General features: G+C 40.5%; 1 protein-coding gene across 5 annotated transcripts in view; it reads right to left on the bottom strand.

Moving 5' to 3' along the window:
• The window catches only part of LOC130905832 (gastrula zinc finger protein XlCGF57.1-like), a 37,304-nt gene extending 31,075 nt beyond the window's left edge, over window positions 1-6,229 (bottom strand). For 2 of the 5 annotated variants that reach the window (XR_009061155.1, XM_057819552.1), the window contains exons 1-5: window positions 5,895-6,229; window positions 2,759-2,859; window positions 1,287-1,957; window positions 1,012-1,057; window positions 648-739 (exon numbers count right to left, since the gene is read on the bottom strand). Coding sequence is in view for 4 of the 5 variants with exons in the window: in XM_057819552.1 (XP_057675535.1) it covers window positions 648-739; window positions 1,012-1,057; window positions 1,287-1,957; window positions 2,759-2,859; window positions 5,895-5,940 (956 nt within the window). In the remaining variant the exon portion in view is untranslated. The remainder of the gene's footprint in view (window positions 1-647; window positions 740-1,011; window positions 1,058-1,286; window positions 1,958-2,758; window positions 2,860-5,894) is intronic. The other 3 variants (XM_057819553.1, XM_057819554.1, XM_057819551.1) reach the window with 3 other exon arrangements.
• Between the last annotated feature and the right edge of the window lie 20,721 nt (window positions 6,230-26,950).

The following is a 26,950-nucleotide window of genomic DNA, read 5'->3' as shown; positions in this document are numbered from 1 at the left end:
GTTAATAAGGTACATTTAAAGGCTCACAATCTCCGGAGTAAATAAATTTAAAAAATCAATTAATGGCACATATTTCAAAAAGTCAAATTCATGAGTTTATCAGGCCTAAAGGTTTAAAATCGAAAATGGGTGGTAAATAATTAGTTAAAAATGTGAAAATATTACTTTAAAAATGGAACTAAGAATGTTAAATCTCAGGACAGTCTGGAAAGAGTCAAAAGTCTGGACTTGAAATGCTCTGAGTATGAAAAGTATTTAAAAAAAATAAAATGAAGTACTTGAGTCCAAATAGTGGGATGCTAAACTGGTAATGTTTTAAAACACGTTAAGATTCCCATATTCTAGACTTGTCTAAATATTCGTATTCCTTACTTTTTCTAATTTAATGACTTAACGATATCTTAAATTATCCAAAGTTCACACTGTAATACATGAGGAAATTTGTTGACTTCGGACTGATGGGACAGAAGATTAGATGTGAGTTTTCGCAGGTCTTCATTTGAACCCGTGTCACGTGGTAATGCTTAAAAATCTGTGTTCGCGTTCACCTACTATTAAATTATACAATTTTTTTTCAGCAATTTTTCCCAGCCAAAATATTTCAACTATCACGGGATATACAAGAAAATACAATTAAAAATATGTACCGTTGAGGAAACCCATGCTCGTTCACAGCTTCAGTGAAAAAGCCCAAGTGAGTGTCAGACCGATTATTGTCTGCTATCTTCAGGTACATGATCTACACATACAAGCAGACACAGAACACTTTAGTACTTTGATGAATCTGCTGTTCTATATGCTTAAAATAAATTTGAAATGGCAGGCACAACTGTAATTATTGACAGTTCTGTAAATGAAAAGATTCACACCAGATTTAAATGAATTAAAAATCCGTTCTGGGCGATGTGTTACGTGGTTGGTCACAGCCAGATAAAAAGCAAAATGTACATTTTGTTGCTGTACTTACAAGCTATATTCAGTATCTTTTATAATTACGTTTTGCCGTCCTACCATTCTTGAATATCCGTCTATTCCACCAAAGATGACAAGGTTGTATCTAAATCAAAATGAGAAGAGGTCTATTAAGAAAAACATAACATTTAAGCATTTGTATTATACTACAATTTCTGAGGGTATGTGAGCAGAACAGTTTCTCCAATTTGGTTATTTGAAATATACTGTAATTGTGGATGGTGCAATACAATACAGAACAATTTACGTTTCAAAAAAATATAAGTGTCCACAAAATGGAGCTTTATTTAAAGTCAAATGGCATACAGCCTTACCTGATGAGCTTGTGATTGGTATCAATGTGAACCAGATACTTCAGGTAAGGGACTGTGTATGTTCTCCTCACAACACATCCAAGGGAGGCCAGCCGAGCGAGCATCCCAAGACTGTCCACCCGGTGCATCGCTGCATTCACTCTGTCCCATTGCACTCGATGTCCTTGTGCGAGTAGAGCACCTCTAACAACTCTGCACCCGGCATCTGGCATTGAGGTTTTGATTGCAGATATCAATGAATCCAGTTCATCATCACTGCAGCTGCTGTAAGTTTCCCTGATGGATAGATTGTTTTCAGCCATTCGCCTAAATAGTGTTGCTCTTGACACACCAAGGAGTTTGGCAATACAAGTTGATTGCAGCCCAAGTTCTATTAAATGTTCAATGGCATCAACTGACACATCCAATCGGGGACGCCCACCAGAACCCATTTCTAACTCCAGTGTGACAAATGTATGTTCGTTCTCTCTCCCCCGCAGAATCAGAGAATTCATATCTGCTAGCGCTGTCAGTATATGCTCTCCCACATCCACAAAGTCACCAAGAGCACTTAAGAGAACAAACTCTTGACCACAAACATACTGCAACCCTTCGATGTCGAGTGGTTGCCTCTCCAAGATGCCGAAAATTCTGTCATGGAGTCTCTGGAGAATGTCATGCTTAATGAATTCCTAGGGGATAGATAAAAATGTATACATAAAATCAAACAAAATATTACACACATACAGCCATGGAAAAAAAAATATTAGACCATCTGTTTCCACTATTTCTTGTTCATTTTAATGCCTGGTGCAACAAAAGGTATATTTGTGTGGAAAAATATAGTAACAAAATATCTCATAAATTTTCTACATAATTTGACTAATATTGTACTAACCTATGGCAGCTTCAGACACATCGATCTCATTTTGAATCCAGCTATCTGATAAAAGCTGAGCATCTTTACAACTAATATATATATATATATGTATATCGTTTTATTTTTTTTAAATTACTCATTGTCGCTACAACTCTTTAAAAAAAGGTTTAGTAAGCGTTTTATTATTGGAAATTTATTACTGATGGTATTACTTCCCTTCGTCCTAAAAACGCTCAGTGCAATTTCGCACGCATCAGTTAAAGTGCCGACGTTTTCATTGCGTTTCATTTCTTGTAGATGTATACAGTGCTGATCCGTTGACCACATTCGTGGTCATGTACAAGACATTTCTTTGATATTACGTTAAAGTATTTTTAAGGCAATTTTAATGCCTTCTTAATGTTTACATATAAACAAAACAAAATCAACGCGCACGGTAGTACATTGTGTGTCTAATTTGCCCCGTGTAGGATGTTTCACAGATGAGGGAGATTTCCATTTACTTGCTAAATACTGATCCGTGCGTGGGTGTACGATTAATTCACACGTGCACTTTTACTTTATAATGGGTCTTACGAAAAGACAGAGAAAACAAAACGGTAGGTTCACTTACACTCAAACCCTCGTGTCTCCCGCTGTTGGACGCCATTTCTCGTGCCGGACTTGAAGGCGCACTGTAGTGACGTAACGAAACAGCCCAGCCCTTGTGATTGGCTGTTTAAGAAGAAGACGTCTGATTGGCTGAAGACGGGCTCCAGTTAAAAAAATGCATGTGTTCTTCTCAGTTGCGCATGACGGGTATCAAAACGATCAACACACACGTAAGTGGGAATTTGAAATTGGAAGCACGTTACAAATACGCGTAAAACAATTCACACACACATTTGATGAATGTGTTCGTGTTTCGCGTGCTATGTGTTTACGAATCCCACAATGTGTGTGTGTTTCGCGTGCTATGTGTTTACGAATCCCACAATGTGTGTGTGTTTCTCGTGCTATGTGTTTACGAATCCCACAATACGTGTGTGTTTCCTGTTAAATGTGTGTGTGTACTTATGAGACTAATCTGACCCCATAGTTTTCCCACTTGCAAAGCATGTTGAGGTCTGTAATTTGTATCATAAGTTCTCTTCAACTGTGAGGGACGGAATCTAATACAAAAAAACAGAAAATCACGGTGTATGATTTTTAAATAATAAATTTGCATTTAATTGCATGAAAGGAGGATTTGATACATCACAAAAATCGAACTTAATATTTGGTACAGAAATCTTTGTTTGCTATTACAGATACCAAACGTTTCCTGTAGTCCTTGACAAGGTTTGTACACACTGCAGCAGGGATTTTGGCCCACTCCTCCATGCAGATCTTCTCCAGAACCTTCAGGTTTCGGGGCTGCTGCCGGGCAACACGGACTTTCAGCTCCCTCCATAGATTTTCTATCGGGTTCAGATCTGGTGACTGGCTAGGCCACTCCAGGACTTTAAGATGCTTCTTACGGAGCCACTCTTTAGTTGCCTTGGCTGTGTGCTTTGGGTCGTTGTCATGCTGGAAGACCCAGCCACGACCCATCTTCAGGGCTCTCACTGAAGGAAGGAGGTTGTCAGCCAAGATCTGGCGATACATAGCCCCATCCATCCTCCCCTCAATACGGTGCAGTCGTCCTGTACCCTTGGCAGAGAAGCAGCCCCAAAACATGAAGTTTCCTCCTCCATGTTTCACGGTTTGGATGGTGTTCTTGGGGTTGTACTCATCCTTCTTTTTCCTCCAAACACGACGAGCCGAGTTTAGACCAAAAAGTTCCATTTTGGTCTCATCCGACCACATGACCTGCTCCCATTGCTCCTCTGGATCATCCAGATGGTCAGTGGCAAACTTCAGACTTGTCTGGACATGCACTGCCTTCAGCAGCGCGACCTTGCGTGCGCGGTAGGATTTTAATCCATGACGGCATAATGTGTTTCCAATGGTTTTCTTCGAGACTGTGGTTCCAGCTCTCTTCAGGTCATTGACCAGGTCCTGCCGTGTAGTTCTGGGCTGATCCCTCACCTTCCTCATGATCAGTGATGCCCCACGAGGTGAGATCTTGCATGGAGCCCCAGAACGAGGCAGATTGACCGTCAACTTGAACTTCTTCCATTTTCTAATAATCGCTCCAACAGTTGTTACCTTCTCACCAAGCTGCTTGCTTATTTTCCTGTGGCCCATCCCAGCCTTGTGCAGGTCTATTATTTTATCCCTGATGTCCTTACACAGCTCTATGGTCTTGGCCATTGTGGAGAGGTTGGAGTTTGTTTGTTTGAGCATGTGAACAGGTGTCTTTTATACAGGTAACAAGTTCAAACAGGTGCAGTTACTTCCGGTAATGAGTGGAGAACAGGACGGGTTCTTAAAAAAGAACTAAGAGCCGAAATATTTCCTAGTTGGTAATGTATCAAATACTTATTTCATGCAGTTAAATACAAATTTATTATTTAAAAATTATACAATGTGGTTTTCAGGATTTTTGTATTAGATTCCCCTCACAGTTGAAGAGAACTTATGATACAAATTACAGACCTCAACATGGCTTGCAAGTGGGAAAACCAGCAAAATCGTCAGTGTATCAAATACTTGTTCTCCCCACTGTACATCCTAGCTATACTGTATTCGGATATCGATCACACTAGGATAGAACTCAATAATGACGCAACAAGCATTGAACAGAAACTGGGCGCTTATATACACACGCACACACACACAGGGGTAACGAGACAACGAGGAACAGGTGTCTGACAGGTTGGAGGATACACTCGGAGCAGGCAAAACGGGTGAAATCAATGGGCAATCACAGGACAAGTCACACTAGGAGGGAACAAACACAAAACCTAACAGCTATGGCAGCATATTGACATATTGTTCTATCAAACACAACAGTTCTTTTGACTTAAAATACAGCAATTTATTTTAAAGAGGGGTGCAAGAGCAGAAACTGCTATTTCAACATTGTCTTTGTTTTCCTGCCATATACATTATGATTATTATTATGGTATTGATTATTTGAGATATTCACAGCATTCAGATTGCCAAGCAGACATAGATTTGAAGACAATGGAATCCTGGAGTTGAAAAAGGATTTTTTTTTTTTTGTTTTGTTACCTGCAGCCAGAACTGTTGTACAGGTTCACAGTTCACACTCCCAAATAGCATGCAAATATGTATCTGGAGTACGGACTACAGTATTCTCGTGACAGTTTGTACCTTTATTGGTTTGGAAAACTCAATTTTGTACATATTGAGTTGAATTACATACCATCTATGCAGTATTTCAAACTGAATACGTTGAAGATTGCGATTCTTAGTTAATGTAAATGTATTTTTACAGATTTCTGTCCAGTAACCTATGGGACATTACTGAAAGGTCGTTTTTCCATTTTCAATATTCCTGTGTTGTACATACAGTATTTCAGTACAAGAAAGCAATAATTACTCACTTATAGCCTGAGAGTATATATTTTCCTATTATTAATTTTATTTTAATTTAATACATATTTTTATACTGGAGTGCCACGTCAAATTTCTTTGTTGACAATGTTCTTGCTGACAATGACAACAACGTTCTTCTCGTCTCTTAAAATTAGGAAGACACGATCAAAAACAAAAGTAATAACAGAATAAACCCCACAAATAAACGGCACTAGTTATGTATTTTGTGTCTGTAAACATTCCATTTGTAGTGTATAGTATTTGCGAGCCAAAAGTCAACTCACCAGACATTTTGGGACTTGATTTTTGCTTGCTCGGCGATGTGTTCATCCGATGTTATATGTTCTCTTTGTTAGCGGCTAAAGCTAACCTAAACCGGACTCGACGTTTCAACGTGCACCCAAACGACTCGAAGCAGAAGCGAGATTGGACGGATTCTCGGCGTGACCGAAAATTTCCCAGTGTGAGGCGGGCTGCAGCCAGACCCCTCTCAAAATTTCTGCCACCTTTCAGTGCATTACATTACTTTCAGGGGCCAAGGAGAGATGAAAAGTGGATTGTCTTCAAAGCACTATACAGTACTAATGTTCCGAGGAAATCGGACGCGACGGCGAGAATTGATGACGTCACATCCGAAATACAAGGAAGAAATTTGAAAAACTACAAAATTTTAACATAAAATTATGATACAAAGTAAAATATGCCAGGGTTTAAGAAAATAAAAATAAAACAAAAATATTAAATTTGGAACACAAATACAATGTTGTTAGATCCTTCAGATTATGAATGATTTTTTTATTCCAATAATAAGATCAAACTAGGCCTGCAAGCAGGACTGAACGGGCCCTCGCAATCTAGCGCAACTCGGACGTCATGCAACTCGGACAGTGTGCAGGTCAGGGTGGTGGCAGATCGTCCTCTCTAATCATCTCATTAGAACCTAACATGCGCGAAAGTTGCCTCTTTACATTCACACACCTAAGAGATAAAAATCCCTATTGGACAGAGGACTACAAAAAAGGAGCGAATAAAGGGTCATCACAGCAACAGACAGAGACATGTGGACATGGGCCGTAAAATAAGTATTTTAAAAGGTCTTGAAACTACAATGACCAATAGGCTGTATTGGCACCATGGAAAAAGTGCTTAGAAAATGGATTTCGTTCCACTGAAATGGATCTACATGACCTCTGCATTGTAATTTACAGACGTTGCTAATTACTACCAAAAAAAAAGTTCTACTCACGGTTTCCAGTCATTTTTTAGTAATTAGCGTTTTCGTGTCGGTCTTTTTTTCCCCCGTGGCGCAGTGATATTGATACGGCGGAGTCGTATCGTCAGTGTGTGAAGCCATTTTAGGTCACGTGCACCAATAGGAGACGAGGACTGTTGCTATGCACTTCGAAAACAAACAATATGGCGGCGACCGTGTCAAGCTACGACACGAGCGAAGATGAACCAAAGATAAGAAAACCGCATTCGGAATTTAGTCAAAAGGCATCGAAACGATGCTATATGCATCTCTCAACTGTCCAAGGGCGAAAAAGGGCAGGAATTTAGAAAAAACGTGCAGAGCCCGCGTGGTTGCGTCAGACAATGGCTTTCTCTCCGGGCTCCGTCGAAGGATCTTGCTGAAAATGCGTCGACTGGGATTTTTAACGACATTGACTACAGGTAAGCCACACACACGCCTTTTGTTGTGAATAACTATGGGAGTTGTGGGCTTCTGGTCAGATCACAATTGAAGTTAAGACTTGCAATGTGAGTTCTGGGCTGTAGCGGTCATTATTATGATGTTAGATTGTTAACTTTGAGCAAAAAGTTTAGATTGACAAATAACATAGTATTTAGTCTGTTTAACCGTAGTTCCAAAAACCTATTTGATAATTTTATTCAGGAAAAAATGGCAGAATGGACAAGCCTATATAATTTGGATTGGAAGATTATGTAAATATGATATGGATGAAACAGTTCTCACATGGTTTATGTGTGTGTGCGTGTTTTTCAGAACTGAAACACCCTTCACTGACAGCTGCAACTTCTTCTGTGAGACCGTCGTCCATTAAAAGATTAGAGTTGACCAGGAAGTGCTGCGAATGGACAAGCTTGTGGAAATATGGCTTTATTGGGACCATGGAAAAAGTGCTTAGAAAATGGATTTTTTTCAAAGACAATACCCTCCTAACTTAGTCACCAGCCAGAAATGTATCTTGATGTGAATACACAAAAATACAGATCTAGTGTTGCTGTTTTTGCTTGTTTTCGGTGTTATATTAATTCTGTCAACACAAAATCTTTATCAAATGTCATAAACACATCTACCAAACATTTGAAACAAGTATTGGTGCCTTAGTATACACATAGGTGAATTCAGAATGAGAAATGTAGCTAATTTCTTGAAGGAAACACTTCAACATTAATGATTTGCACCCAGCACAATGAAATATATATTGAATTAAGCTAAAGGCTTATGTGTCATATTAAAAATATCACAACCTACTATGCAATGAAATATATAAAATAAAAAATGCACGCCATGATCATAAATAGCTGAAAATCAACCCAATTGCTACCACACCCTCCTAAATGTGAATCATGGCAAAAATGGAATAAGACAAAAAAATTACAGGGTGATCAAAAATATAATGTGCCAAAATCATAACTTGATACTTAAAAAATGAAAGACATCACAAAAGAAGTGATGGACACGTGTTGAAGATAACTTCCAAGTTTTATTTCATGTTTCACAAGTGCTCAAATGTGAGCACACCCAGCAGCACGGACAAAATCAAGCCACGATGAGAATTCCTCTCAAACGTGTGCATGTCGCAGTTATTGTCTTGATTGCAACTGTTGTTCGATATTTCGCATCATCAGTACTTGCTGGACGTGTTGGTATGTTAAAGACAAAGTTCGTTATCCATCTTTATGGCACATAACGTATGTTATACACTAAGTGTCTGTTCCACCACTTCCAGCAAATATTGATGACATGAAAGATTACATAACAGACGCAATCAATGCAGGAGGGAGGAATTCTCATGTCAACTTGATGTTGTCCATGCTGCTGGTGATGGCCATATTTGAGTACTATGAAAACATGAAATTAAACTTAGTTACTTCCTACATCTGTCCAAGGTAGTTTTTTTTTTTTTTTTTTAATGTTTTTCGTTTTTGACATGGCATTTTGATTTTGGCACAGCCTTTTTTAATCACACTGTATATACACAAAAGTTTGGAATCATTGAAGTATGGTACTGTTGGTACACATTTATTTAAACATGGAAGTGTCTCATACTATAAAAATACACATTACACATACAAATATTGAAAAACGAAAAAAAAAAAAAAAAAAGAAATAAAAGAATAGTAAAACTGTACATGACAACATTACTCCTCAAAATCGCTTTACTCAAAGTCATCATCCCATCCAAGTGTCTTCTGTTTCTTTGGAAACATTCTCACATGCTTGGCACCGATATAAATTTAAGTTTAAGTTTTGCAGACATACAGGAACATCTTCCCATGTCACAATTGGTTGCCTTTCAACTACAGTTGACTACTTGCAAAACAGTATCAGGGGCAGGATTTTTAGTCATCCATGTCACTGCCAACTGCCCATCCTCAATGTCCCACCCATTCCCAATGGGTGAAGGGGCACACATTTTAACTGTCAGACAACGTTTCATAATTGCTGCTTGATAGTTTGCTGTCCTGCAATGTTGGTACAGAGCATCAGTTTTGGGGGGAATAGAATGTTCTGGCAAGACTGACGAGGCTATACAGAAAGATCTGCATTTGGCATCATTTTTGGCACATGACTGGCCAAACAGGTGGCACACGTATTTACACAACGTGTTAAATGTTTGTAGGTCAAGTTTAAAACTGCTGCCCAGCTTTGCAAACCCAGTCAGGTATTCTTTTTTATGACGTGCAAAAGAAAAGTTTTTTTTTGCCTTTGCCATGAAAGGCACAAGCAGAGTCACAACCTGTGAATGTATGGATGCCAATGAGTGCTGAACACACACTAGTGCCAGGAGCTGCAGAGACCTTAGAGACGTCAGTCCTCGTTCTGTTGCCTCCTCCTGTGAAAAAATGCAATTTACACTGTAAATCTATCTGCAGACTTACAGCAATCACTGCCACGTCAGTATCAGGGCTTTTATTGACTACAGCTTGATGTTCTTGAGCCAAAAGGTTTATTTAACCATTGTCACCCATAACTGGTATGCAATAAAAAGTTATACTGGATTCACTTTCGACACACTGTACACTATATACATTTTATAACAAAGTGGTATTGATATCTGGGCTAAAAAATGGTATCGTTACAACACTAGTTTAAATAAGAATTTTTTGAGCATAAGTTAATAACAATTAACCTTGTAGTAAAGGCGTGCGTGTGGCTTACCTGTAGTGAATGTCGTTAAAAATCCCAGTCGACGCATTTTCAGCAAGATCCTTCGACGGAGCCTGGGGAGAAAGCCATTGTCTGACGCAACCACGCGGGCTCTGCACGTTTTTTCTAAATTCCTGCCCTTTTTCGCCCTTGGACAGTTGAGAGATGCATATAGCATCGTTTCGATGCCTTTTGACTAAATTCCGAATGCGGTTTTCTTATCTTTGGTTCATCTTCGCTCGTGTCGTAGCTTGACACGGTCGCCGCCATATTGTTTGTTTTTGAAGTGCATAGCAACAGTCCTCGTCTCCTATTGGTGCACGTGACCTAAAATGGCTTCACACACTGACGATACGACTCCGCCGTATCAATATCACTGCGCCACGGGGGAAAAAAAGACCGACACGAAAACGCTAATTACTAAAAAATGACTGGAAACCGTGAGTAGAACTTTTTTTTTGGTAGTAATTAGCAACGTATGTAAATTACAATGCAGAGGTCATGTAGATCCATTTCAGTGGAACGAACCAACACAATTTTGGCTCAGCCAATACAGCCTACAACCTGAAAAGAACTGGACATATATTTTTAAAAATGAGTGACTTTCTATTGCCACTAGTTGGCGCTGTAGGGTTGATGCAAATGACCCCTACAGGACCCTTCAGACTATGACTCAACAAGCACGATATGTTTGGCGCAGATATGTTGTAGAAGTTATGACTGTTCAAAACTTGTGGTGAGACGAAATGGCTTCAGTCATTTTTACTTCTCCCGTTGGACCCTTCTGCTTCAACCAAACCTCAGTATTTTTCATCAGGCACCTGAACACATGTCTTAAGGCTCCCCTGATGCAGGTTTGAGGTGAATAGATTTTTTTTCCTTGGAGGAGGAGCCTGTTTCGTAAAAAAGGCATTTCCTGTTCCCACTAGGGGGCGCTAGGCCTAATGAGTAATATTTCAATGCACTCGTGTTAAGGGTGGGATCCCGCACATACATGCCAGATATGAAAAAGATTGAACGTTGTTTCAAGGAGCTATTAGTCCTTTACTGAATTTGTCATATTGCCGAAAAAATGGCCGACTTTGGCACCACGCCCAGGTCAGACCCATGAATGAAAACGCACCATTTTGAAAAGTTTAGATTTCATATGTCTCCTGAATTGTCTAACCAATTTTGAAGATGATCCAACTGATTCCCTCTGTGACAAGATCTCAAATGTGCACCCTGTTAATTGATAAAAATTTCACATTCGATCCAAAATACCCGATTTCCTGTTCGGTTTGGAATATGGGTGCAAGAGACTTTTTGGAGCAGTTTTGCACAAGGTATCGACTCCCCAAATTTCATTGCTCTACGTTAAAAAAACCTAATAGGAAATGCTTTTTTGAAAAATTCAAGGGGGCGCCACTGAGCCATTTTGTTACATTTTTTTGTAACGTTGCAAGATTATCGAAATCCACACAAAGCCGCATGTATGTGCAAAATTTGGTGAGTTTTCGTGCTTGTCCAGGCCTCCAAATGTAAACTGTACTAGAAATGGACAGAAATTTCACATTCGATCCAAAATACCCGATTTTCTGTTGGATTTGGAATATGGGTGCAAGAGGCTTTTTTGAGCAGTTAGGCATAAGGTATCTACTCCCCAAATTTCATTGCTCTACGTTGAAAAAACCCAATAGGAAAGGCCTTTTTTAAAACTCCTTTCTGTCGCCACTAGTTGGCACTGTAGAGTTGATGCAAATGACCCCTACAGGACCCTTCAGGGTATGACTCTCAACAAGCATGGGACGTTTGGCGCAGATATGTTGTATATCTGCTGAGTTATGACTGTTCAAAGTATTTTGCGAGACAAATTGTTGACGATCATTTTCACTTTCATGTTTGGACCCCTCCGCCTCAACGAAACCTCAATATTTTTCATCAGGCACCTGAACACAGGTCTTAAAGCTCCCCTGATGCAGGTTTGAGGTCAACAGATTTTTTTCCCTTGGAGGAGGAAACTGTCTCGTAAAAAAAAGCATTTCCTGTTCTCACTAGGGGGCGCTAGGCCTAATGGGTAATATTTCAATGCACTCGTGTTAAGGGTGGGATACCACACATACATGCCAAATATGAAAAAGATTGAACGTTGTTTCAAGGAGCTATTAGTCCTTTACTGAATTTGTCATTTTGCCGAAAAAATGGCCGACTTTGGCACCACGCCCAGGTCAGACCCATGAATGAAAACGCACCATTTTGAAAAGTTTAGATTTCATATGTCTCCTGAATTGTCTAACCAATTTTGAAGATGATCCAACTGATTCCCTCTGTGACAAGGTCTCAAATGTGCACCCTGTTAATTGATAAAAATTTCATATTTGATCCAAAATAACCGATTTCCTGTTGGGTTTGGAATATGGGTGTAAATGCTTTTTTGGAGCAGTTTTAGACAAGGTATAGACTCCCCAAATTTCATTGCTCTACGCTGACAAACCCTAATGTTATAGGCCAATTTTAAAATTTCAAGGGGGCGCCACTGAGCCATTTTGTTATATTTTTTTGCAACGTTGCAAAATTATCGAAATTTTCAATTTTCCGGACGTATGTGCAAATTTTGGTGACTTTTCGTGCATGTTCAGGCCTCCAAATTGGCCGTTTTCATTTGCCCTGAAAAAAAAAAAAAAAAAATCCTTTGCAAAACAATAGGGCCTTCGCACGCTTAGTGCTCGGGCCCTAATAATAATAATAATAATCCTTTGCAAAACAATAGGGCCTTTGCACGTCTAGTGCTCGGGCCCTAATAATCCTTTGCAAAACAATAGGGCCTTCGCACACCTAGTGCTCGGGCCCTAATAAAATAAACTAGGCCTGCAAGCAGGACTGAACGGGCCCTCGCAATCTTACGCAACTCGGACGTCACGCAACTCGGACAGTGTGCAGGTCAGGGTGGTGGCAGATCGTCCTGTCTAATCACCTCTTTAGAACCTAACATGCTCGAAAGTCGCCTCTTTAAATTCACACACCTAATAGATAAAAACCCCTATTGGAAAGAGTACTACAAAAAAGGAGGCGCTACTGAGCTGTGCAGCCAAGCCCTTATTCCAAACCAAAATGAATCTTCTAACTCGGCCAATTCGACCAAGTGTGCCAAATTCTGTGGCTCTATAAGCTGCCTGAGTCTGAAAAAAAAATATTTCCTTTTAATGGCGAATAAAGGGTCATCACGGCAACAGACAGAGACATGTGGACATGGGCCGTGAAATAAGTATTACAAAAGGTCTTGAAATTACAATGACCAACCTGAAAAGAACTGGACATATACTAGAAAAAAATAGTGACTTTCTATTGCCACTAGTTGGCGCTGTAGGGTTGAAGTAAATGACCCCTACAGGACCCTTCAGAGTATGACTCAACAAGCACGAGATGTTTGGCGCAGATGTGTTGTAGAAGTTATGACTGTTCAAAACTTTTGGTGAGACGAAATGGGTTCAGTCATTTTTACTTCTCCTGTTGGACCCTTCTGCTTCACCCAAACCTCAGTATTTTTCATCAGGCACCTGAACACATGTCTTAAGGCTCCCCTCTTGCAGGTTTGAGGTGAATATTTTTTTTCCTTGGAGGAGGAGCCTGTTTCGTAAAAAAAGGCATTTCCTGTTCCCACTAGGTGGCGCTAGGCCTAATGGGTAATATTTCAATGCACTCTTGTTAAGGGAGGGATCCCGCACATACATGCCAGATATGAAAAAGATTGAACGTTGTTTCAAGGAGCTATTAGTCATTTACTGAATTTGTCATTTTGCCGAAAAAATGGCTGACTTTGGCACCACGCCCAGGTCAGACCCATGAATGAAAACGCACCATTTTGAAACTTTTAGATCTCCTATGTCTCCTGAATAGTCTAACCAATTTTGAAGATGATCCAACTAATTCCCTCTGTGACAAGGTCTCAAATGTGCACCCTGTTAATTGATAAAAATTTCACATTTGATCCAAAATACCCGATTTCCTGTTGGGTTTGGAATATGGGTTCAAGAGACTTTTTGGAGCAGTTTTGCACAAGGTATCAACTCCCCAAATTTCATAACTCTACGTTAAAAAAACCTAATAGGAACCGCCTTTTTGGAAAAATTCAAGGGGGCGCCACTGAGCCATTTTGTTACATTTTTTTGTAACGCCGCAAGATTATCGAAATCCACGCAAAGCCGCATGTATGTGCACAATTTGGTGAGTTTTCGTGCATGTTCAGGCCTCCAAATGTATACTTTACTACAAATGGATAAAAAATTCACATTCCATCCAAAATAACCGATTTTCTGTTGGATTTGGAAAATGGGTGCAAGAGACTTTTTGGAGCAGTTTTGCATAAGGTGCGGACTCACCAAATTTCATTGCTCTACATTGAAAAAACCCAATAGGAAAGGCCTTTTTTAAAACTCCTTTCTGTCGCCACTAGTTGGCACTGTAGAGTTGATGCAAATGACCCCTACCAGACCCTTCAGAGTATGACTCTCAACAAGCACGGGAAGTTTGGCGCAGATATGTTGTATATCTGCCGAGTTATGACTGTTCAAAGTCTTTTGCGAGACAAATTGTTGACTGTCATTTTCACTTTCCTGTTTGGACCCCTTCGCTTCAACGAAACCTCAATATTTTTCATCAGGCACCTGAACACAGGTCTTAAGGCTCCCCTGATGCAGGTTTGAGGTCAACAGATTTTTTTTCCTTGGAGGAGGAACCTGTCTCGTAAAAAAAGGCATTTCCTGTTCTCACTAGGGGGCGCTAGGCCTAATGGGTAATATTTCAATGCACTCGTGTTAAGGGTGGGATGTCGCACATACATGCCAGATATGAAAAAGATTGAACGTTGTGTGAAGGAAGTATTAGTCATTTACTGAATTTGTCATTTTGCCGAAAAAATGGCCGACTTTGGCACTACGCCCAGGTCAGACCCGTGAATGAAAACGCACCATTTTAAAAACTTAAGACTTCATATGTCTCCTGAACAGTCTTACCAATTTTGAAGATGATGCAACCAACTCCCTCGGCGAAAAGGCCTCAAATGTGCACCCTGTAAATCGATAAAAATTTCATATTCGCTCCAAAATAACCGATTTCCTGTTGGGTTTGGAATATGGGTGCCAATGCTTTTTTGAAGCGGTTTTGGACAAGGTATAGACTCCCCAAATTTCATTGCTCTACGCTGACAGACCCTAATGTTATAGGCCAATTTTAAAATTTCAAGGGGGCGCCACTGAGCCATTTTGTTACATTTTTTTTCAACGTTACAAAATTATCGAAATTTACAATTTTCCGCACGTATGTGCAAATTTTGGTGACTTTTTGTGCATGTTCAGGCCTCCAAATTGGCCGTTTTCATTTGCCCTGAAAAAAAAAAATAATAATAACTAGCCCTGCAAGCAGGACTGACGGGCCCTCGCGTATGGCGCAACTCGGACGTCAAACAAAGTCGGAGGGCAGGCAGGTCGGGGCGGTGGCAGTCGACAACAGACAGATATCCAGGCAGATATATTGCATGTCTGAATGTTCAGAATTAGTGGGGAGAGAAAATGGCGACGGTCATGATGACTTTCTTATCGGACCCCTCTGCTTTAACAAAACAAAAGTGTTTATTAGGCACCTGAACACGGTCATTATGACTTTCCTATTGGACCCCTCTGCTTTAAGGAAACAAAAGTCTTACCCGAGTATAAGTCGCATTTGTGGGTGAAATTTACTTGATAAAATCCAACACGTAGAACAGATATGTCATCTTGAAAGGCAATTTAATATAAAGATACAATAGAGAACAACATGCTGAATAAATGTACAGTGTACAGTGCATAAACAACGAAATGCGAATATACTGTCCTCACCAGGACGCTACCGCTCAGTCCTGGCTATAGACAGCGAACTCCAAAAAGACAATTCTGGATGTCCGCATAATTTGTTGAATCAATTTGGTCCTCGATAGCAAACAGGTTCACATCACCGTAAATAAATGATAATTACGTACTATTACAGCAAAAATGTAACAGATTAGCATGCGTTCGCTAGCATTAGCACACCATTCAAACAACCACACAACTGGCTGTAAGTGTCCGCTCGCGGGTGGAAAACACACAACAACAGAAAAGATGATACACGCAGGCGTTGCCTCTGTAGAGATATTTTAAAGGCATAAACAATGAACGTAGGTTCGCAGCCGTCTTTCTCTCTCGCTAACTAGTCCACTCACTCACTCACTCTCACTCACTCACTCACTCACTCACTCACTCACTCACTCACTCACTCACTCACTCACTCACTCACTCACTCACTCACTCACTCACTCACTCACTCACTCACTCAGAGCTACGTGGCTGTCTGTCTTCTTCTGGTGTGCGAGCGCTTATTCACGTAAACAAGTGCGAGTGCGCTCCCAGGTGGGCGTGAAAGCGCCACAAACTAAATGCATCCATTTCAATATAAAAAAGTCAATTATACAATTGAACATACATTGCCAAAGGCAGAACGCGAACGTGGCCATAGCTATTAACAGTTATTCAGATAACTATCGCATGCTAACAAGTTTACAAAACCATCAGTCCAAAACACCAAAATAACACGGGAAATTATATCATAATGTGTTAATAATTTCACTCACCAGGGGGCACCAGGCCTAATGGTTTTGTAAACCTGTTAGCATGCTATAGTAATCTGAATAACTGTTAATAGCTATGGCCACGTTCGCGTTCTGCCTTTGGCAATGTATGTTCAATTGTATAATTGACTTTTTTATATTGAAATGGATGCATTTAGTTTGTGGCGCTTTCACGCCCAACTGGGAGCGCACTCATTATTATTTTTTCATGGCAAATGAAAATGGCCATAGCTATTAAGAGTTATTCAGATAACTATAGCATGCTAACAAGTTTACAAAACCATTAGTCCAAAACACCTAAATAACATGGGAAATGTTATCATAATGTGTTAATAATTTCACACATAAGTCACTGCTGAGTATAAGTCGCACCCCAAACCAAAATATGAAGAAAAAAAAACACAACTTATAGTCGGAAAAATACAGTAGTCTTTTACTGAATTGTATTGTCAAAAATAAGACACATTTGCTCCCCTGCCCAGGAAAGGGCCGTGAATGAAATGTCACCATTTTGATAACCTAACATCTCATATGTGTCATGAACATTCATTCATTCATTCATTTTCCATGCCGCTTTTCCTCACGAGGGTCGCGGAGGTGCTGGAGCCTATCCCAGCTAACTCGGGGCAGTAGGCAGGGGACACCCTGCACTGGTTGCCAGCCAATTGCAGGGCACAAGGAGACATACAACCATTCACGCGCACACTCATACCTACGGACAATTTAGAGTGCTCAATCAGCCTACCATGCATGTTTTTGGGATGTCTGACCAATTTTGAGAAGCATTCAACTTACTGCTTCGGCGTAATGGTCTCAAACGTGCATGCAGGTTTTTGACAAAAATGCAAGATTCAATCCATAATACCCGATTTCCTGTTGGGTTTGGAATATGGGTGCAAGAGACTTTTTGGAGCAGTTTTGCACAACGTATCCACTCCCCAAATTTCATCACTCTACGTCGAAAAAAACTAATAGGACAGGCCTTTTTTAAAAATTGAAGGGGGCGCCACTGAGCCATTTTATTACATCTTTTGGCAATGTTGCTAAATTCATGAAATCTACATGAAGCCACATGTATGTGCACATTTTGGTGAGTTTTCGAGCATGTTCAGACCTTGAAATTTGCCATTTTGAGAGAAAATGCCGAGGGTCTTTTCACTTTCCTGTTTGGATACTGCAACATCAACGAAAACTCAATATTTTTCATCAGATACCTAAAGACATGTCTTAAGGCTCCCCTGATGCAGGTTTGAGATCAATTGATGTTTTTCACCAGGAGGAGGAGCCTTTTTCGTAAAAAAGGGTGTTTCCTCTTCCCACAAGGGGGCGCCAGGCCTAATGGAAAATATTTCAATGCAGTCGTGTTCAGGTTAAGACACCTTACATGCATGCCAAATATGAAAAAGATTGGACCTTGTATCAGGAAGTTATTAATCATTTACTGAAATTGGCGCGTTGCCAAAAAAACACCCGACTTTGGTACCCCGCCCAGGTCAGGCCCGTGGACGAAAACTCACCATTTTCACAACTTAGTATCTCATATGTCTCATGAACACTTACACCAATTTTGAGGAAGATCCAACGTACTGGCTCGGCGCAACGGTCTGAAACGTGCATGCTGGTTTTCGCCCAAAATGGCATCTGAACACGTTCATTATGACTTTCCTATTGGACCCCTCTTTTTTAACGAAACAAAATTGTTGATCAGGCACCTGAACACATGTCTTAAGGCTCCGCTGATTCAGGTTTGAGGTCAATAGATTTTTGACCCAGAGAATGAATGAAAGAAGCAGGAGCCTTTCTATTTAATTAAAAGGGTGTTTCCTGTTCCCACTAGGGGGCGCCATGCGTAACGGGTAATATTTCAATAAAGTCATGTGCAGGCTGAAATACTTCACATTCATGCCAAATATGAAAAAGATTGCACCTTCAATCAGGAAGTTATTACCGTATTTTTGGGACTACAAGTCGTACCTGAGTATAAGTCGCACAAGCCATAAAATGCCCAACAAAGAGAAAAAAAACATATATAGGTCGCACCGGAGTATAAGTCGCATTTTTGGGGGAAATCTACAAACAATTAGCAAACAGGTTCACATCAACGTAAATAAATGATAATTAGGTACTATTACAGCAATAACGTAACAGATTAGCATGTGTTCGCTAGCATTAGCACACCATTCAAACAACCACACAACTGGCTGTAAGTGTCCGCTCGCGGGTGGAAAACACACAACAACAACAGAAAAGATGATACACGCAGGCGTTGCCTCTGTAGAGATATTTTACAAGCATAAACAATGAACGTAGGTTCGCAGCCGTCTTTCCCTCTCGCTAACTCGCCCACTCACTCACTCACTCACTCACTCACTCACTCACTCACTCACTCACTCACTCACTCACTCACTCACTCACTCACTCACTCACTCACTCACTCAGAGCTACGTAGCTGTCTGTCTTCTTCTGGTGTGCGAGCGCTCTTCTTCACGTAAAGAAGTGCGAGTGCGCTCCCAGGTGGGCGTAAAAGCGCCACAAACTAAATGCATCCATTTCAATATAAAAAAGTCAATTATACAATTGAACATACATTGCCAAAGGCAGAACGCGAACGTGGCCATAGCTATTAAGAGTTATTCAGATAACTATAGCATGCTAACAAGTTTACAAAACCATTTGTCCAAAACACCAAAATAACATGGGAAATTTTCTCATAATGTGTTAATAATTTCACACATAAGTCGCTGCTGAGTATAAGTCGCACCCCAAACCAAAATATGAAAAAAAACGCGACTTATAGTCTGAAAAACTACAGTAGTCATTTACTGAATGGTATTGTCAAAAATAAGACACATTTGCTCCCCTGCCCAGGAAAGGGCCGTCAATGAAATGTCACCATTTTGATAACCTAACATCTCATATGTGTCATGAACAATCTGACCAATTTTGAGGAGCGTTTAACTTACTGCCTCGGCGTAATCGTCTCAAACGTGCACGCAGGTTTTTGACAAAAAATGCCATGTTCTGCAAGATTCAATCCATAATACCTGATTTCCTGTTGGGTTTGGAATATGGGTGCAAGAGACTTTTTGGAGCAGTTTGGCACAACGTATCCACTCCCCAAATTTCATCACTCTACGTCGAAAAAAACGAATATGACAGGCCTTTTTTAAAAATTGAAGGGGGCGCCACTGAGCCATTTTATTACATCTTTTGGCAATGTTGCTAAATTCTTGAAATTTACATGAAGCCGCATGTATGTGCACATTTTGGTGAGTTTTCGACCATGTTCAGACCTTGAAATTGGCCATTTTGAGACAAAATGCCGAGGGTCTTTTCACTTTCCTGTTTGGGTACTGCTACATCAACGAAAACTCAATATTTTTCATCAGATACCTAAAGACATGTCTTAATGCTCCCCTGATGCAGGTTTGAGGTCAATTGATGTTTTTCACCAGGAGGAGGAGCCTTTTTAGTAAAAAAGGGTGTTTCCTCTTCCCACAAGGGGGCGCCAGGCCTAATGGAAAATATTTCAATGCAGTGGTGTTCAGGTTAAGACACCTTACATGCATGCCAAATATGAAAAAGATTGGACCTTATATCAGGAAGTTATTAATCATTTACTGAAATTGGCGCGTTGCCAAAAAAACACCCGACTTTGGTACCCCGCCCAGGTCAGGCCCGTGGACGAAAACTCACCATTTTCACAACTTAGTATCTCATATGTCTCATGAACACTTACACCAATTTTGAGGAAGATCCAACGTACTGGCTCGGCGCAACGGTCTGAAACGTGCATGCTGGTTTTCGCCCAAAATGCTATGTTTTTCAACATTCAATCCAGAATATCCGATTTCCTGTTGGGTTTGGAATATGGGTGCTGCAGACTTTTTGAAGCGGTTCTGGACAACGTATCCACTCCCCAAATTTCATCGCCCTACGTTGAAATACATCAAAGCAAAGGGCATTTTGAAAATTGCAAGGGGGCGCCACTGAGCCATTTTTAAATGTTTTTTGTAAACGTTGCCAAATTGTCGAAATTTTCGCGAAGCCGGATGTATGTGCAAATTTTGGTGAGTTTTTGAGCATGTTCAGGCCTTCAAATTGGCCATTTTCATTTGCCATGAAAAAAAAATAATAACTAGCCCTGCAAGCAGGACTGAACGGGCCCTCGCGTATGGCGCAACTCGGACGTCAAACAAAGTCGAAGGGCAGGCAGGTCGGGGCAGTGGCAGTCGACAACAGACAGATATCCGGGCAGTGGCAGTCGACAACAGACAGATATTCAGGCAGATATATTGCATGTCTGAATGTTCAGAATTAGTGGGGAGAGAAAATGGCGACGGTCATTATGACTTTCCTATGGGACCCCTCTGCTTTAACAAAACAAAATTGTTTATTAGGCACCTGAACACGGTCATTATGACTTTCCTTTTGGACCCCTCTGCTTTAACGAAACAAAATTGTTGATCAGGCACCTGAACACATGTCTTAAGGCTCCCCTGATTCAGGTTTGAGGTCAATTGATTTTTGTCCCTGAGAAGCAGGAGCCTTTCTGTTTAACTAAAAGTGTGTTTACTGTTCCCACTAGGGGGCGCCAGGCGTAATGAGTAATATTTCAATAAAGTCATGTGCAGGCTGAAATACTTCACATTCATGCCAAATATGAAAAAGATTGCACCTTCAATCAGGAAGTTATTACCGTATTTTTCAGACAACAAGTCGCACCTGAGTATAAGTCGCACAAGCCAGAAAATGACCAACAAAGAGAATAAAAACATATATAAGTCTTACCGGAGTATAAGTCACAATTTTGGGGGAAATTTACTTGATAAAATCCAACACATAGAACAGATATGTCATCTTGAAAGGCAGTTGCTGAATAAATGTACAGTGTACAGTGCATAAACAACGAAATGCGAATATACTGTCCTCACCAGGACGCTACCGCTCGGTCCTGGCTATATACAGCGAACTCCAAAAAGACAATGCTGGACGTCCGCATAATTTGTTGAATCGATTTGGTCCTCGATAGCAAACAGGTTCACATCAACGTAAATAAATGATAATTAGGTACTTTTGCAGCAATAAAGTAACAGATTAGCATGCGTTCGCTAGCATTAGCACACCATTCAAACAACCACACAACTGGCTGTAAGTGTCCGCTCGCGGGTGGAAAACACACAACAACAACAGAAAAGATGATACACGCAGGCGTTGCCTCTGTAGAGATATTTTAAAAGCATAAACAATGAACGTAGGTTCGCATTCGTCTTTCCCTCTCGCTAACTCACTCACTCACTCACTCACTCACTCACTCACTCACTCACTCACTCACTCACTCACTCACTCACTCACTCACTCACTCACTCACTCACTCACTCACTCACTCAGAGCTACGTAGCTGTCTGTCTTCTTCTGGTGTGCGAGTGCGCTCCCAGGTGGGCATGAAAGCGCCACAAACTAAATGCATCCATTTCAATATAAAAAAGTCAATTATACAATTGAACATACATTGCCAAAGGCAGAATGCGAACGTGGCCATAGCTATTAAGAGTTATTCAGATAACTATAGCATGCTAACAAGTTTACAAAACCATTAGTCCAAAACACCAAAATAACATGGGAAATTTTATCATAATGTGTTAATAATTTCACACATAAGTCGCTGCTGAGTATAAGTCGCACCCCAAAGCAAAATATGAAAAAAACCGCGACTTATAGTCATTTACTGAATTGTATTGTCAAAAATAAGACACATTTGCTCCCCTGGCCAGGAAAGGGCCGTGAATGAAATGTCACCATTTTGATAACCTAACATCTCATATGTGTCATGAATCGTCTGACCAATTTTGAGGAGCATTCAACTTACTGCCTCGGCGTAATGGTGTCAAACGTGCATGCTGGTTTTAGACAAAAATGCCATGTTGTGCAAGATTCAATCCCTAATACCCGATTTCCTGTTGGGTTTGGAATATGGGTGCAAGAGACTTTTTGGAGCAGTTTTGCACAACGTATCCACTCCCCAAATTTCATCACTCTACGTCGAAAAAAACTAATAGGACAGGCCTTTTTTAAAAATTGAAGGGGGCGCCACTGAGCCATTTTATTACATCTTTTGGCAATGTTGCTAAATTCATGAAATTTACATGAAGCCGCATGTATGTGCAAATTTAGGTGAGTTTTCGAGCATGTTCAGACCTCGAAATTGGCCATTTTGTGACAAAATGCCGAGGGTCTTTTCACTTTCCTGTTTGGGTACTGCTACATCAACGAAAACTCAATATTTTTCATCAGATACCTAAAGACATGTCTTAAGGCTCCCCTGATGCAGGTTTGAGGTCAATTGATGTTTTTCACCAGGAGGAGGAGCCTTTCTCGTAAAAAAGGGTGTTTCCTCTTCCCACAAGGGGGCGCCAGGCCTAATGGAAAATATTTCAATGCAGTCGTGTACAGGTTAAGACACCTTACACGCATGCCAAATATGAAAAAGATTGGACCTTGTATCAGGAAGTTATTAATCATTTACTGAAATTGGCGCGTTGCCAAAAAAACACCCGACTTTGGTACCCCGCCCAGGTTAGGCCCGTGGACGAAAACTCACCATTTTCACAACTTAATATCTCATATGTCTCATGAAGACGTACACCAATTTTGAGGAAGATCCAACGTACTGGCTCGGCGCAATGGTCTGAAACGTGCATGCTGGTTTTCGCCCAAAATGCTATGTTTTTCAACATTCAATCCAAAATATCAGATTTCCTGTTGGGTTTGGAATATGGGTGCTGCAGACTTTTTGAAGCGTCTCTGGACAACGTATCCACTCCCCAAATTTCATCGCTCTACGTTGAAAAACATCAAAGCAAAGGGCATTTTTAAAATTTCAAGGGGGCGCCACTGAGCCATTTTTTGATTTTTTTAAAAAACGTTGCTAAATTTTCGAAATTTTCGCGAAGCCGGATGTATGTGCAAATTTTGGTGAGTTTTTGAGCATGTTCAGGCCTTCAAATTGGCCATTTTCATTTGCCATGAAAAAATAATAATAATAATAATAATAATAACTAGGCCTGCAAGCAGGACTGAACGGGCCCTCGCAATCTAGCGCAACTCGGACGTCACGCAACTCGGACTGTGTGCAGGTCAGGGTGGTGGCAGATCCTCCTCTTTAATCATCTCATTAGAACCTAACATGCTCGAAAGTCGCCTATTTACATTCCCACACCCAAGAGATAAAAACCCCTATTGGAGAGAGTACTACAAAAAAGGAGCCACTACTGAGCTGTGCAGCCAAGCCCTTATTCAAAACCAAAATTAATCTTCTAACTCGGCCAATTCGACCAAGTGTGCCAACTATTGTGGCTCTATAAGCTCCCTGAGTCTCTGAAAAAAAATATTTCCTTTAAATGGCGAACAAAGGGTCGTCACGGCAACAGACAGAGACACGTGGACATGGGCCGTAAAAAAGTATTTTAATAGGTCTTGAAACTACAATGACCAACATGAAAAGAACTGGACATGTTTTGGAAAAACGAGTGACTTTCTATCGCCACTAGTTGGCGCTGTAGGGTTGATGCAAATGACCCCTACAAGGCCCTTCAGGGTATGACTCTCAACAAGCACGGGAAGTTTGGCGCAGATATCTTGTATATCTGCCGAGTTATGACTGTTCAAAGTTTTTGGAGAGAAAAATTGTTGACAGTCATTTTCACTTTCCTGTTTGGACCCCTCCGCTTCAACGAAACTTCAATATTTTTCATCAGGCACCTGAAGACAGGTCTTAAGGTTTCCCTTATGCAGGTTTGAGGTAGATTGATTTTTTTCCCTTTAGAGGAGGAGTGTGTCCCGTAAAAAAGGGCATTTCCTGTTCCCACTAGGAGGCGCCAGGCACAAATGGTAAATTTTCAATCCAGTCCTGCTCAGGCTGGTATACCTCACACACATGCCAGATTTAAAATAGATTGAACGTTGTATGAGGGAGTTATCAGTCATTTTCCGAATTCGGTTTTTGGCGAAAAAATGGAAGAGTTTGGCGCCCCGCCCAGGTCAGGCCCATGAATGAAAACACACCATTTTTATAACTTAAGATTTCATATGCCTCATGAACAGTCTCACTAATTTTGAGAATGATCAAACTAATTCCCTAGGTGCCAAGGTGTAAAATGTGCACACTGTAAATCGATAAAAAGTTCACATTCAATCCAAAATACCCGATTTCCTGTAGGATTTGGAATGTGTGTGCAAGAGACTTTTTGGAGCAGTTTTGCACAAAGTTTTGACTCTCCAAATTTCATCACTCTATGTTAGAAAAACCTAAATGGAGAGGCCTTTTTGAAAATTTCAAGGGGGCGCCAGTGAGCCATTTTTTTACATGTTTTCGTAACGTTGCAAGATTATTGAACGTTATGCAAAGCCGCATGTATGTCGAAATTTTTGTGAGTTTTCGTGCATGTTCAAGCCTCCAAATGTAAACTCCTACTGTGAACCGATAAAAATTTCACATTTGATCCAAAATACCCGATTTCCTGTTGGATTTGGAATACGGGTGCAAGAGACTTTTTGGAGCAGTTTTGCATAAGGTATCTACTCCCCAAATTTCCTCGCTCTATGTTGAAAAAACCCAATAGGAAAGGCCTTTTTTAAAACTTCTTTCTGTCGCCACTAGTTGGCACTGTAGAGTTGATGCAAATGACCCCTACAAGAACCTTCAGGGTATGACTCTCAACAAACACGGAAAGTTTGGCGCAGATATGTTGCATATCTGCCGAGTTATGACTGTTCAAAGTTTTTGGCGAGACAAATTGTTGACGGTCATTTTCACTTCCAGTTTGGACCTCTCCGCTTCAACGAAACCTCAATATTTTTCATCAGGCACCTGAACACATGTCTTGAGGCTCCCCTGAAACAGGTTTGAAGTCAATAGATTTTTTTCCCTTGGAGGAGGAGCCTGTCTCGTAAAGAAGGCCATTTCCTGTTCCCACTAGGGGGCGCCAGGCCTAATGAGTAATATTTCAATGCAGTCGTGTTCAGGCTGGGATATCTCATATACATGCTAGAAATGAAAAAGATTGAACGTTGTATCACGGAGTTTTTAATCATTTTCTGAATTTGGTATTTTGCCCAAAAATGGCCGACTTTGGGACCACGCCCAGGTCAGACCCTTGGATGAAAACTCACCATTTTGAAAACTTAAGATCTCATATGTCTCCTGAATAGTCTGACCAATTTTGAAGACGATCCAACTATTTTCTTCAGCGACAAGGTCTCAAATGTAAATCGATAAAATTTCGCATTTGATCCAAAATTTCCGACTTCCTGTTGGATTTGGAATATAGGTGCAAGAGACTTTTTGGAGCAGTTTTACACAATGTATCGACTCACCAAATTTCATCATTCTACGTTGAAAAAACCTAATAGGACAGGCCTTTTTGAAAATTTCAAGGGGGCGCCACTGAGCCTTTTTGTTAATTTTTTTCAAAGATTATCAAAATTTACGCAAAGTTGAACATATGTGCACATTTTGGTGAGTTTTCGTGCATGTTCAAGCCTCCAAATGTGAACTCCAACTGTGAACCGAAAAAATTTCAGATTCGATCCAAAATAACCGATTTCCTGTTGGATTTGGAATATGGGTGCAAGAGGCTTTTTTGAGCAGTTAGGCATAAGGTATCTACTCCCCAAATTTCATTGCTCTACGTTGAAAACCTGAGAGGAGAGGCCTTTTTGAAAATTTTAAGGGTCAAGGGGGCGCCACTGAGCCATTTTTTGACATTTTTTCAAAACGACGCAAGATTATCGAAATTTACGCGAATCTGCACGTATGTGCAAATTTTGGTGACTTTTCGTGCATGTTCAGGCCTCCAAATTGGCCATTTTCATTTGCCATGAAGAAAGAAGAAGAAGAATAATAATAATAATAATAATAATAATAATAATAATAATAATAATAATAATAATCCTTTGCATTACAATAGGGCCTTCGCACGCCTAGTGCTCGGGCCCTAATAATAACTAGCCCTGCAAGCAGGACTGAACGGGCCCTCGCGTATGGCGCAACTCGGACGTCAAACAAAGTCGAAGGGCAGGCAGGTCGGGGCAGTGGCAGTCGACAACAGACAGATATCCAGGCAGATATATTGCATGTCTGAATGTTCAGAATTAGTGGGGAGAGAAAATGGCGACGGTCATTATGACTTTCCTATGGGACCCCTCTGCTTTAACAAAACAAAATTGTTTATTAGGCACCTGAACACGGTCATTATGACTTTCCTTTTGGACCCCTCTGCTTTAACGAAACAAAATTGTTGATCAGGCACCTGAACACATGT

The sequence above is a fragment of the Corythoichthys intestinalis genome, chromosome 17, assembly GCF_030265065.1.
Source record: "Corythoichthys intestinalis isolate RoL2023-P3 chromosome 17, ASM3026506v1, whole genome shotgun sequence".
Lineage (NCBI taxonomy): Eukaryota > Metazoa > Chordata > Actinopteri > Syngnathiformes > Syngnathidae > Corythoichthys > Corythoichthys intestinalis.
Note: the sequence above shows the minus strand (reverse complement) of the source record. Positions and strands in the feature narration are given on the sequence as shown.